This window comes from Penicillium lagena (assembly GCF_028827675.1).
Source record: "Penicillium lagena strain IBT 129212 chromosome Unknown utg000008l_segment0_segment0, whole genome shotgun sequence".
Classification (NCBI taxonomy): Eukaryota; Fungi; Ascomycota; class Eurotiomycetes; order Eurotiales; family Aspergillaceae; genus Penicillium; species Penicillium lagena.
In genome coordinates, this window is record NW_026623229.1 from 2,430,673 (window position 1) to 2,443,256 (window position 12,584).

Consider the following 12,584-nt stretch of genomic DNA (forward strand, 5'->3'; position numbering starts at 1 on the left):
CTGTCTGGACAAAAGTCCGAGACGTCCGGGACCAGACGAGAAGGTAAAGGTGCGAGATCGACAGTTCTGCTCGCTCGCACGGATCACCGCCCGCGGTATGAGGTGGATATTAGGGCTTCGTCATCGTGAATGGAAAGCTTGGCGTTGGGTGTGGCGCCGGAATGGGCTTGACTAGGGCTTAGAGGCGCTTCAGAACTATGAAAACGGAGTGTTTTTTTTTTCTTCTGTATTGACTCACCTATATCTCTGCGATGACTCTCTATGTTACATTCAAACCAATATTCTCAACCCCTACAATGAAAAAGGAAGTGCGGAGACCCCAGATTCCCCACAACGCCACTGGCCGCCCCGGACCCCTTTAACCCGAAGCGCCACTCCTCGGGACAGTGTCTTGCGAACAGGGTGAATTAAGGTCAAGTCGGGTCGCGCCATCTTGCGCTCTGCATCTTCCGGATCATATCATCGAAAACGATGGGCCAACTTCGTGGACGCATTCTGCACTGGGCTGTGACAGGTACGTCTCGTCCTAATGCCGGTGTCTGTTCATTGGATCATCACTAACCCGACTCCAGCGGCGAGCTGTCAGGCTTTTCTCCTCCTCGGCTATGACCAGGGCGTCATGAGTGGGTTGATTGGAGCGGATAATGAGTTTGGAAAGCAGTTCGGTCATCCGAACGCCAATATGCAGGGCATCAGTTTGTCAATCTTATTCCCAATTTTCTTCGAATACTAACCAGAGCAAAAAAAGTGACATCTATCTATGACATCGGCTGCGCTGTTGGCTGTATCCTCAGTTTTGTTGTCGGCCACAAGTTCGGCCGCAAGAAGATGATCATGGCCGGTGGCTCGATCATGGTGATCGGGACCATCATTCTGGGCTCGTCATACACCCGCGCACAGTTCCTCGTCGGGCGCATCGTCACCGGTCTCGGAAACGGGATAAACAGCAGCAGCGTCCCAACGTATCAGAGCGAGATGGCCCGCCCCGAAGTCCGCGGTATGCTCCTCTCTGCCCAGGGCACAGTGACCATCGTCGGCCTCTGCATCGCATACTGGTTAGACTATGGCTTGAGTTTCGTCCCATCGCCCGTCCAGTGGAGGTTTCCCATTAGCTTCCAGGCTTTCTTTGCAGTGTGCCTGGTGCTGCAGATGCTTTCGCTGCCTGAGACGCCGAGGTGGCTCTGCGAGCAGGATCGCGGTGATGAGGCGGCGCATATTCTGGCTCGACTGCAACTAAAGCAGCCGGCTGATGAGTCGACGCAGGATGTGGTCTTGCTACGAAGGCAGATTGAGACGGCTATTGCGCTGGAGTCAGCTGGTGGGCCGTTTAAGTATAAGGAGTTATTGGCTGGTGGGAAGGTTCAGAATCTGCGCCGGATGATTCTGGCGGGGCTGGTTAATATTCAGCAACAGTTCACAGGTGAGAGCCTCGTTCCGCTTGGAGAACCGGTGTCTAACATGAAAAATAGGATCGAATATGATCAACTACTATGCTCCGGTCGTCTACGCTAACGCCATGCACTTATCCCGGAATCTCGCCCTCATCCTAGGCGGCTGCACTTCTCTCACCTACCTCGTCGGCTCCATCATCCCGCTCTGGAGCATGGACCGCTTTGGTCGCCGAGCGTCGCTCATGTTCTCCGCCGCGGGACTTTGCTTCTGCTTCGTCATGACGGCCATCTTGCTGTCGATCGGAAGCAAGCCCTGCGCCTACGCCGCCACGGCCTTTGTGTTTCTGTTCCAGCTTTTCCTCGGTATTGGATATTTGCCTGTTCCATGGTAAGCCCTCGTCCTCCTTGTGGTTTTATCTATGGATTGGAGTATACTAAACTGCATGATCAGGTTCTACCCAAGTGAAATCACCACAACCCGAATCCGCGCGCGAGGCCAGGCATTCGCAGGTTTCGTGAACTGGATCTGCGTCTGTAAGTTTGACTTCGAACTCAAGAAAGTATGAAATATTAGTAGCAGCTAACCTGGGCCTCTACATAGTCATTGTCGTCCAAATCACACCGATAGCAATTGACAACATCCAATGGCGAACATTCATTATCTTCGCCTGCTTCTGCTTCTGCTGGGTATGTTATCCTTCTGCCTATGCCTCCAGCTGCCCCATTCCATCCCCAAGTCAACAAAGAGTCATAATCATGATCGAAAATACTGACTGACCATTCCCTCACAGATCCCAATGGTATACTTCTTCTTCCCCGAAACCAAAGGCCTCGAGCTGGAAGATGTGGACCACCTCTTTGAAGCGGGTGGTCTCACGGGTGGTGTCTTCGCTTCAAGGGGATACCCCGTTCGGCCGGGCTTCCATCGCACGCATCCCAATACGGAGAAAATTGAGAAGCCGCTTGCGGAGGAGTTGGAGGTGGGGGTTTAGGAGTGGGTTGTAAAAGTCGGTGCATATATGTATGAGTTTTGGGTTTTGGATATATGGGTGGGAATTATTGCCCAGTTGGTTTGTATAGTGGGGAATGGAATATTGTACTGGAAACTGTGTGTTTTGATGAAGAAGATTGCGCTAGACCATTTCTTCCTTCTCTCAAGTGATATTCTCGTTCAATATCACACTCGTATCTGCAATACTCATGCTGGCGCTGCTCAGCAGCTGGCCCAACAAAGATTCAAAATATCATGAACAGCCATGAAGATCGTATCAACTAAGAGAAAGAAAAAGACAATCGACACTCCCGCATACTTCATCCAATTTTTTTCTCCAACTTCTTGAAAAACCGATTCACCCCACTCTCCAAAGATTCCGCCCTTTCCTCCAGCTTCCGTGGCTTTTGACCCGGATTCTTCATAGCTTTCTGCGCAGCCTTCTGATAGTGCGGTCCAGCCTCCGCCTCCGTGGGCCGATACACCTGGCTATGGACACCGTATTCCGTGCCCGTGCGCGGCACCTGTGCCTGATCATACGAGTAATTCGAGTACCCGCCTATCGGAGGCGGATGTCCCGTTCCAAACTGTGGCGGCGACTGCGGACTGCCGTACATCTGCTGACCGTATAGATGGGCGTTTGGATCCTGCGGGGGTGGGGCGAAGGACATTGTCCCTGATGGAGGTGAGGCTGGATTCCAGGGTTGATTTAGGCTTCCGTGTCCGGAAAAGGGTTGTGCAAACGCAGGTAAGCCGGGGCTTTGTAGACCGAGACTCTGCATTGGGTGGGACAAGCCTGCACTTGGTGGTGGGGAGACGTATCCTGTTGCTGCAGCGGTTGGGGGACCGGAGTAGGGGAGTCCTGGTGCAGCTGAAGTGGGCGGGGGAGCGAATGCTCCGGGGACCTGGTTTGGAGGCGTGAACGGCACGCCGTGGTCGGCTGCCGCGGCGGCAGCGAGTCCGGTACCCTCCGTGCCGTCTTCTGGCGGCGGTGTCTTTTCACGATGTCGGATTGGCTCTGGGGCTGCCGGTGCTGCGGGATTATAAGCCAGTGGAGTGAAGTTCGCATCGTGCTTTTTCTCATCGGTCGAGCCGTGCTGCATACTACTTTCTGGGCCACTGGTTGGAGGAGGTGCGAAAGTCGGTATCGCTACCGGTGCGTTTTCAGAACGCGAATTAGGTGTCTGTCCATTCTGATACGCTGGGTCGGAGATGGCAACGGTTTCAAGTTGCTGGACTACACTGCTCAGCGGCTGCTCTGTATGCGGTGCGCTGGCCACCCGATCCGATTCGATTTGGGCGACAGGCAAGACACGGCCGAGCGTGTCGAGGAACTGGGTTGCATCTTCCGTGGTCCAGAAGTAGATGTCTATCGTGTGCAGACGAACTCGGGTCTGCTGATCACTCCGGGGCTCTACGCTGGGTAGCTGCCAGTCCTGAGGAGTCGCATTTGGTGGTTGCTGGGGCGCCGGATGATAGTCCACGACCACCGTGCAGAGAGTTGGGAATTTGATCGAGTGACGCACATGGATACTGTCTAGGGGCCCATGGAATGCATCTTGGTCGGCCGTTCCTGGGTTATTGGCGACCTCGATGCGCGACCTGTTGTTCGTGTCACGGTAGATGTATAGATATGAGCCCTTGTCAAAGCGATGGTTCAGAGGCTTCGGCACGGGCGGTGCAAAGTAGTAGTGCAGGTCGGCGAAGCTAGCATACCGCTGGTTAGGTTGAAGACCGACGGACTGTCGCTGTGTAAACTTACACCGTCAACACACTCTCTTCACCGGGTAATGGGGGCATGATGGACTGTTGGAGAAGAGATGCAGTGATGAAGAGAGAAATAACTTACAAGAGGGAATCAGTGAGTTAGGTCGCACTTTATAAATAGAGAGGGGCAGCTGTAGGCGCCGAGTGGGCGCTTACTTGGATGTGATGCAGGTCACCAGTACCAGTTCGTCACACGGATCATCGCCCAGTGGAGAAGTACCCGGTACCTTCCTCGGAGTCTCGGTTTCTCCGAAAATTTCCTTCCCCAAACAATCCATCAATCATCACCCAATTCCATTTCCACGTCCACATCCTGTCCTTTACACGACCAGCGCTATCCCTGCTATCCTCGCAGGCCCGGGCAAAACCATGTCTCTCGTCAATCTCGCCCACGTCTGCTCCCACCTAAACAATGCCACGAAGGCCCGTCTCGGCATCACCTCCATTCCCAACAGCAAAATGCATCTGAACCTCTGCCTCGCCCTCCAACACTCCGGCTACCTCTCCTCCGTCGTGCGCGGTGGCCCAATTCCTCCCCCGCCGCACCCCATCCTCGGCTACCCGGCCATGAACGACGAGATCGAAGCCGTCGAGCCCATCACGCGGGCCAATGTCGCGTCGCGACGACTCTGGCTGGGTCTGAAATACTGGGATAACAAGCCCGTGCTGGGCAAGTTGAGCATGATCAGCAAGCCCAAGCGACGGATTGTCCTGGATGTCGAAAATTTACGTCAGGTCATTCGCGGCCACAAGGCGAGCTATGTGGATGGGCTGCGCTCGCCCGGCGAGAATATCTTTGTGTCGACGGATCGGGGAATTCTGGAGTCGCGCGAGTGTGTGGAGAAGCGACTGGGTGGTTTGCTGCTCTGTCGCGTGCTATAACCTGGTGGCGGTGTATTTTATTGGATTTGCATTTGGCCCTGGAGTTTGTCGGTTGCGCAAAACCTGTCTATGATGACATTGTGTATATTAGACCTGATCTTCTTTTTTCTGTCACATTTACCCATTATTTATTTTGTTGTATAGGCCATGATATGGAACATGTTCCCATTTGATGCTATCCAAGTCACGCGACAGGCTTTACCCTGTTCGGCAACAACTAAGCGCAAATCCCCGACTCTGGTTACATTCACCGGTCAGCACTCCCCTGATAGCCATGACGAAAGCAGGCATCCTCTCGTCGAAAAAGGTCCTTGTCTCAGGCGGAACTGGCTTCGTGGGCTCGGCCACCGTGCGTGCCCTTGCAGAGAAATATTCCGACTGCGCCATCACAGTTCTCGATCGCAGTCCGCCCCGCCCGGAACATGCCCTCCCTGACAAAATCGCATATCTTCAAGTCGATATCACATCTGCAGATGAAGTCAGCAAGGCCCTGCAAGCCGTGCAACCGGATGTTGTCGTGCATACCGCGGGCATTGTCCCAGCCCTGGCGGACCGGTTCGGCAGAGGGCGGGAACGCGAAGTATGGAAGATTAATGTCGAGGGGACGCGCAATGTGCTCAACGCCGCTAAGAAGGCCGGTGTGACAGGATTTGTCTATACAAGTACCTGCTGCGTGACGACGGATGATATGAGATTGCCGTACCCCAATATCAACGAAGCATGGCCAACTTCGCCACATTCGCTGATATACGGCGAGTCCAAGGTGACATTATGCCTTCTTTACCCTTAGGCACTACTAACTGTGACCAGGCCGCCGCAGAAGCGCTTGTTCTCCTAGCGTCAAGCAGCACGATGGTAACCTGTTCCCTTCGGCCCTCCGTACTCTGCGGACCAGGCGATTACCAGCTCATACCATCCATCCACGCCTGCATCGCCAAGTACGAGACACCGTTTGTTATAGGTGACGGCCTGAACCTCTGGGACGTGACGTACGTGACGAATATAGCAGACGCACACGTCCTCGCCGTGGAGAATCTAATGACCACGCGCACCGCCGCCGGAGAGGCATTCTTCATTCAAAATAACGAGCCCATCACCTTCAGGGATTTCTGTCTGGCGATCTGGACGCATTTCGGACACATACCGCCCTTTGAGGTTCGCATCCCTGAGGGTCTGGCTTTTTTGGCTGGTCTGGCATGTGAGAGTGCCACCTGGGTGACGGGGGGCACGACGACGTTGAGCCGTGGGAGTGTTAGAGATGCGTGTGCTGTGCGTTATGCGAGCGGGGATAAAGCGAAGGAGATATTGGGGTATGAGGCGCGCATTGGCATTGAAGAGGGGATTCGTTTGAGTTGTGAGGTAAGTCGCATTCAAGATCTAGATTGTCTGCAAACTTACTTGAGCTATCCAGGAATATGCCCGTCGTCTGGGGATAGAGCTTCCTACTAGGACCATCAAGAAGCAGTGAGAGGTTGAGAAATACTTCCGTGGTGGCGGCTCGCAAGTGATACCCTGGTTATTAGTTTGGCTGTTATGATCTTCGTCCCAACGGAGAGGCGTCTATATAGGGTACCAAAAGTCTGTAGATTTTCCAGCCAAACACGCCACCTTTGACCTTCAATAGCACCACAAAATTAAGATTAGATAAATTTTGTTGAGATTTCAAGGGTCAAATGTAACTCGGTTGTGCTGAAAATCTACAGTTGGTATCCTATGTATTCCTGCGACTTTCCTCAATTCTTTCTTTCCTCCACGTCTGAGACAATTTATCCTTAAAAGTTGTGTTGCAAGGGCAGTCCCTTTTAAATTGACCTCCAAGATAAACCGGGGGGTTGTTTTCTCCAGTAATTCCTTACTTACGCAACCCGATCTATGGCCAGCACATGGCCCATGCGCCGCTTACGGCGATGGCTGTGGACGACATTGGGCGTCAAGCCGCAAAATTACCCCCAATGCATGCCCAATCAATACCACGCAGGGCCTAAACTAGCAAGGATATGTTTGGGCATCGAGTCGCAAGAAAACAATGAAGAAAATCGGGACCACAAGAAATTACTCTCCACAACTGCTCAGCCTCAACTCCGTCTTCTGCATTGACCAACTCTCTGGGATACTTAATGGATGCCCTAACTCCCAGCATCGCTGCCCAATAACCCTCATTCAGGCAAGATTGTCGCACCAGGGTAAATGGTGGCGCTAGCTGGGTAATCTGGCCCCCGTGTCATTGGTTAGCACGCTGTAGAGCATGGAGACTAACAGCTGTGGGTGGATGAGAAAAAATGTTCAGCAGACGATTATTAGCGACGGTCGAATCAACAGACAGTGCCCCGTTCTCTTAAACCGAGATCTTTGGTGGTTTCCTGCATGTGACGCAGGAAGGAGGCTCTGTTTCTGGGCGATGCTGTGTCGTGCGTTGTACACCTGTACCATGCGGCGTGGATAATACTCGCAGAAATATTCACTGTCGCCACCGGCATATTGTATTGTTTTTTGGTGCGGCTCTCATTTGTGCTCGTTTCATTAACTTTGTTGGACTGGAAACTTCCCCCAGGTCAGGCACTAGCTCCATATCCTTTGCAGGGAGTAGGAACTAATTGGGTATTTATCACGGGTATGGCCACTTCTTGGACTTTTGTCTTTCTTGATATCCTACTATCATCACTACACACCTACATACGTTGATTCAGTTGTTGAATAGGGCTTGCTCTGCATACCCAACTGTTTTGGGTAGGCTCACACTTTACAGCAGCGTTATGTCTCATAATCCGCTGTATGGAGCCCCAGTCAATGCTCCCATTATCTACCAGCAAAGGTATTTCCAGCTTATGATCCCTCAGTGGTTATTTTCTTTCAAAATATCAAGACCTTTTGCTGAACACTGGAAGGGCTCCTACTGCTCCGCCCTGGGGTTATGCTTACAGAGACAACCGTCATATTACCATGGAGTCTCCTGCCCATCCACCGGATTATGATCGCCGGATCCATTACCTTGAAGCTTCAACTCCCCTGGAAAGCCACGGACATGCCATAAATGGACCCCCTATAGGCCGTTTCTCTTACCCACTGGCTGGTCCCCCTTTACCCCCGGCTCCCAGGTACCATCATAATTGGAACCAACCCTCGCAGATGCCCCGCGAGTCCCAGAGACACGGCCCTGGAGAAATGGCAATGAACATCACTGAGTCCCAGAGGTATATCCTGGAAAGAAACACCCGGCGCTCCAGGATCAGTTCGCAGGGCGGAGAGGTAGACGATCAGCGCGCACAGCGCCAATACCACCTCACAGCCCAGAGCCAGAGGCGTTCCTCAGTCTGCGACGAGTTTGATGGCCCCCATCAACTCTTAGATCCTCCCTCCCCGCGGACCCTAGCGGCCCAGGAAAAAGAGCTGCCCGAGCTTCCTACTAATCTCGACGCCGCAGAGCAAGACAAAATCCTCCACCATGTCAACGACCGCCTCTCGCAATGCGCTTTTGACTTCGTGGCAAGATACCAATTCCGAATCCCTATCGAGGCAGACAAGAGACTCGTGACATCCCCCTCTGACCGTGAGTGGACGGAATGGGTACATCTTCTGAAAAGACTGGCGACCACGCGCCGCATTCCAGCTCGCATTCTGTATAACGGCCAGATCAAGCAGCTGATTACCATCCTGGAGAATTCCCTGGAAATGCGCCATGCCGCAAAGCATCAGTCTCGTCCTGTTAAGGATGATCGCAATGTCCTGCAACTTATCTCCGCGGGAATCCAAGTTGCGCGCATTCTCAAGGATCCTAGCGCGATGCATTTTTTGGATCGGCTCTATATCGAGACGGAGAAAGTCATTCAAGAACGTGGCTCTACTCGGAGGGTGAGGTTTAAGTCCAGTGAATGAGGTGATTGTCGGTTCGATGGCCTTTTCGTTTCTTTTACTTTGTTTTGCTGGATGATATTCCGTGGATTAATCCTCTCCCTGGATGGAGTTTCTTAATTTTTCTAAACCCATGGATCGTCGAATTGCCTTCACCCATATGGAACGCCGCTAGGAAAATTTGCCATATTCTGGATTGTCGTCGTTTCATAGGCTCATGGATTTATAGTCTGATAGCCTTCCGGATGAGGGCTTATATACCATGGTCACAGACTCTCACCCCGGATTAATCTTCATACCAGTTCGGGCCCCACATATTAAACATATCACGCTGTACTCTTTGGAAACCTCTATTGCTGTTGTTGATCTCTTCTTTCTTGTCCACTGGCGGGTTCTACTATATACTATCTGGCTGTACTTCACTTGGGTAGGATTTCTTATATATATTTCTGTATATCAATTACGTTTGATGGATTCTGTCACTAAATTGACAGTTTTTGTCTATCTCATCCTTTCACATACCGTGTGTTTGAGAACTTTCCAAACTGTGTGCAAACTTAATACAGAGCTCTCCCTATTCGCTCCCACCACTAGAAGTCAAGATTTCCTCTGTAATAGCCTCCTCGATCCGTATGTCATACCCGTGCCGATACTCGGTCTTGACCTGCTCAAGGTGCCGCGGTTCACAGTGGAGATGCACAAGACGCGAAATAGTAGCTCTGACCGCTCAATACTGGTGCGTGATTAAGGAGTCATTGCAGGCGCAAATGCACCTCGATCTCGGCATCTGTCCTCTTCACTATCAATGATTCCTTTGTTTACGGGCCATAAACAGCAGTCTTAGGCGAACTGGTAATGCAGTTATGAAGTGTAAATTAGTTTAATATTTACGTGGTCCATATACTGCTCAGTTTGATCAAAAACGATGCTCTAACAGATTAATTTCATGTTTTTGCTCGCATGTTGCCTTCTCGTAGTCCAGACACCCAGAGGTTACAGTGGCGTTCCAGAAGTCCAAACCCGTTTCAGGTATATTTTTTAACGCCTTAAGTGTCGGTCGGAGACGAAGCATGACGCCCGTGATGCTAGAATCTCTCTGCGATCATCTGCTCGAAAATCCCGGTTTCTATTTTGATGAAATCTTGTATTTCTAAGGGACGAATCTCGGATTCCAAGGACGACCTCAAGTACAGTATCAGGCGGGCCCTTGCATTTAAAGGTTGGTCTAAAAAGACCATTCAACAGAGGAATCTAGAAAATGTGCTTCTTGGGAAGCAAGTTGACTGATTAAGAAATGCTATGGTTTTCCAAGAATTCTCTTGCACTTAGATGGCAAAGGTGTAGTCGTGTGCCGGTCTCACTAGTGGAAACAAATCCCTTGCAGCTCGAACAAATGATCTCAGTTATCTCTGCCTCTGTGAGGCCTCTTCCAAGACGCCATGCGGATTCAATGTCCGTTAATTCCGTGGTAAGAGCATCCACCAAATGGCTCACGCTAACCGAACCTGTAGCATCAAGCACTATCCTCAGGGTCTTCTTGGCCAATACCGCGAGTTCAACTGGCTGGTGCATGATATCGTCGAGCTTCAGCTCGTATAAATCAACGAGCTTTGGAGGTCTGTTGCTGAGTAAACGTTCAAAAGTGGCTCTAGTTTCGGACTGAGCTAGAGATTTTATTATGACAGTCGTGTATATCCAACTATGATGAGTAAAGTCATTAGCTTTTACAATAATGCACGTCATGCTAATAAGAGGACGTCAAGTAAAGGCATTTGAGAGTGCTTTTGAGAAGTACATACAGCCCATTACTCTGCTCAAAAATGAGTTTTGCTGCTTTGGCGACATTTTCAGGACTATGATCAAGATACGCTGTTATGCGAGAGTCTTCCTCGAGCATTTTCTTGATCGTTTCCAAGTGGGTAGATAAAGTCCTAGCTTCGTCGATGCGGACTGTTACACTGTCTTGCAAGGTTCCAAGGGATACGTCTGTTGCTCGCCCTGCTGCCAAGATACTCAGGGGCGGTTCTATTCGAAGAAGAGCCTCAACAACGTTTCGACTCATGCTTTCACATTCGTCCAGTCCATCAAGTATGAGATAGAAGCGTTTGAGGTCACGTCTCGCTCGGGTGATCAGATCGATACTCTCAATTGAGGATAGAGGGCCACCAGTTACTCTCAGAGCGGCAATGTGCTCCATGAAGTAAGGACGTTCCAACAGAATTTGCTGCACGATGTTGGACAACACTTGGGCTTCGCTGAGCTTCTCTCGCTGAGAGAAATTAAAAGCAAAGTATGCGACGCAGGCATCAATTTCTGACTGATGCCAAGCTTTGAGGAAGAATCGGGTCACCTGGCATATTACTGATTTTCCTGATCCTGGAGAGCCTGTGAGCACCAGGGTGCTAGGTGTACGACTCGCATTGTGCCATTTTTTGAACGCATCATGGAGTAGAAACCACTCAGCACCGCCTCTCCTCTTCATGACTTCGTCTCCATCCAACTCGTGAAACAAATTTCCTAGAGACAAAGACTTCACAATGAGCTCTTGCTCCTTAGAAAGCGACATTACGGTTTGCCTTTGGGTACGAATAGTAGCTTCGGTCAACTGCCTTTGAACTTCATGGAGTTCATTTCGGATTGCCTTAGAAAGCCGAATATGGTCATTCTCCATAGCTAAAAGGAAGTGCGACTTGAGCTTTTCAAGTGAATTCATCATTTCCTGAAAGCTGGTCTGATCGAACGGCCAACGAAGCCGAGTCAGAGCAGTTTTGATTCTAACGTCGGAGGGCGTTCCGTCCAGCTTCCTAGCCAGGTGCTCAAGAAGTTCCTGGAATGTGGACAATGGGCCATTGCGTGCGGATAAGCTCTGAATGGTATATGACCAGTCTTCATCTTTAACCTCGCCCGTCAGTTCGACTAAGGTGGAGAGTAGACCTCGTGCCTGAATAAGCGCAGCAAGTAGTTTTCTTTTCTGAGTGGGCGCATCGATAACTGTGCTTACGTAGTTGATAACGGCGCCTGCTAGCTGAACGAGTGTGGCAAGAGAGGCGACATCACTAATACTGTCCATGTCACTTCTTAGGCCAATGTTCTGTACGACAAAGAAATATGTTTGGCGACTGAGCGCAGTGCATATATAGCATATATAGCAACTAGCCTTTTGAATTGGATTGGGGCGAGGAGTGTCTGAAACGGCGACAGTCAACAATGTGATAGATTGATTCACGAAGTGATGGAAAATGCCAAGCTTGCCACCTATCAGGCCTGCTCATATGTTTGGCCTGTTTGTGAGGAATGTGTGAAAATCTAGACGTACGAGGGGTCGAAGTGCAAATCACGAAGGAATTAAGTCTCTGATTAAGATAAAACTGGGAAAACCCAACAATTTAGGGGGCGAACTAAGCAATAACTGACTAATACACAATAGGGAAATAACCATTGATGAGGGGTAAAATCCCATCTTAAATATACCGCCCATCAATATATGTCTCCGAGTGGCTTCTCTGTGTATTAACTGCAGAGAAATTAGCGCGGGTACCTCGAATAAGGACCAGACCTTTAGAAAGCCACTGTGCATCCACAAAAGCAAACTGCTGAGACTTGCTTATTAACATCAAGTTTACCAATCCAGAGCCAACCTTGGTTTGGTGCTAGCTAGTCTCGTCAGTGTGTTGCTGCAATGGTATTTATCGTTTGATTTTGCG

General features: G+C 50.6%; 6 protein-coding genes across 6 annotated transcripts; 4 read left to right on the forward strand and 2 right to left on the reverse strand.

The window, feature by feature from the left end:
• Positions 1-471: 471 nt before the first annotated feature.
• On the forward strand, positions 472-2,383 carry N7510_011591 (Major facilitator superfamily domain general substrate transporter; the record flags this gene model as incomplete). The annotated part of the gene is made up of 7 exons (XM_056983515.1): positions 472-514; positions 573-695; positions 749-1,420; positions 1,470-1,779; positions 1,843-1,925; positions 1,993-2,078; positions 2,183-2,383. 7 exons carry the CDS (start codon positions 472-474, stop codon positions 2,381-2,383), a joined length of 1,518 nt encoding a protein of 505 aa, XP_056829009.1.
• A 319-nt stretch (positions 2,384-2,702) lies between these two features.
• On the reverse strand, positions 2,703-4,182 carry N7510_011592 (uncharacterized protein; the record flags this gene model as incomplete). The annotated part of the gene is made up of 2 exons (XM_056983516.1): positions 2,703-4,089; positions 4,145-4,182. 2 exons carry the CDS (start codon positions 4,180-4,182, stop codon positions 2,703-2,705), a joined length of 1,425 nt encoding a protein of 474 aa, XP_056829010.1.
• Positions 4,183-4,518: 336 nt separating this feature from the next.
• Positions 4,519-5,031, forward strand: N7510_011593 (mitochondrial 37S ribosomal protein uS8m; the record flags this gene model as incomplete). Its single annotated transcript, XM_056983517.1, has 1 exon — positions 4,519-5,031. The coding sequence occupies one exon, from the start codon at positions 4,519-4,521 to the stop codon at positions 5,029-5,031; it is 513 nt and encodes a 170-aa protein (XP_056829011.1).
• Positions 5,032-5,305: 274 nt separating this feature from the next.
• Positions 5,306-6,480, forward strand: N7510_011594 (uncharacterized protein; the record flags this gene model as incomplete). Its single annotated transcript, XM_056983518.1, has 2 exons — positions 5,306-5,693; positions 5,822-6,480. 2 exons carry the CDS (start codon positions 5,306-5,308, stop codon positions 6,478-6,480), a joined length of 1,047 nt encoding a protein of 348 aa, XP_056829012.1.
• Positions 6,481-8,157: 1,677 nt separating this feature from the next.
• On the forward strand, positions 8,158-8,904 carry N7510_011595 (uncharacterized protein; the record flags this gene model as incomplete). Its single annotated transcript, XM_056983519.1, has 1 exon — positions 8,158-8,904. One exon carries the CDS (start codon positions 8,158-8,160, stop codon positions 8,902-8,904), a length of 747 nt encoding a protein of 248 aa, XP_056829013.1.
• Positions 8,905-10,167: 1,263 nt separating this feature from the next.
• Positions 10,168-11,950, reverse strand: N7510_011596 (ATP-binding protein; the record flags this gene model as incomplete). The annotated part of the gene is made up of 2 exons (XM_056983520.1): positions 10,168-10,579; positions 10,680-11,950. The coding sequence occupies 2 exons, from the start codon at positions 11,948-11,950 to the stop codon at positions 10,168-10,170; spliced, it is 1,683 nt and encodes a 560-aa protein (XP_056829014.1).
• Between the last annotated feature and the right edge of the window lie 634 nt (positions 11,951-12,584).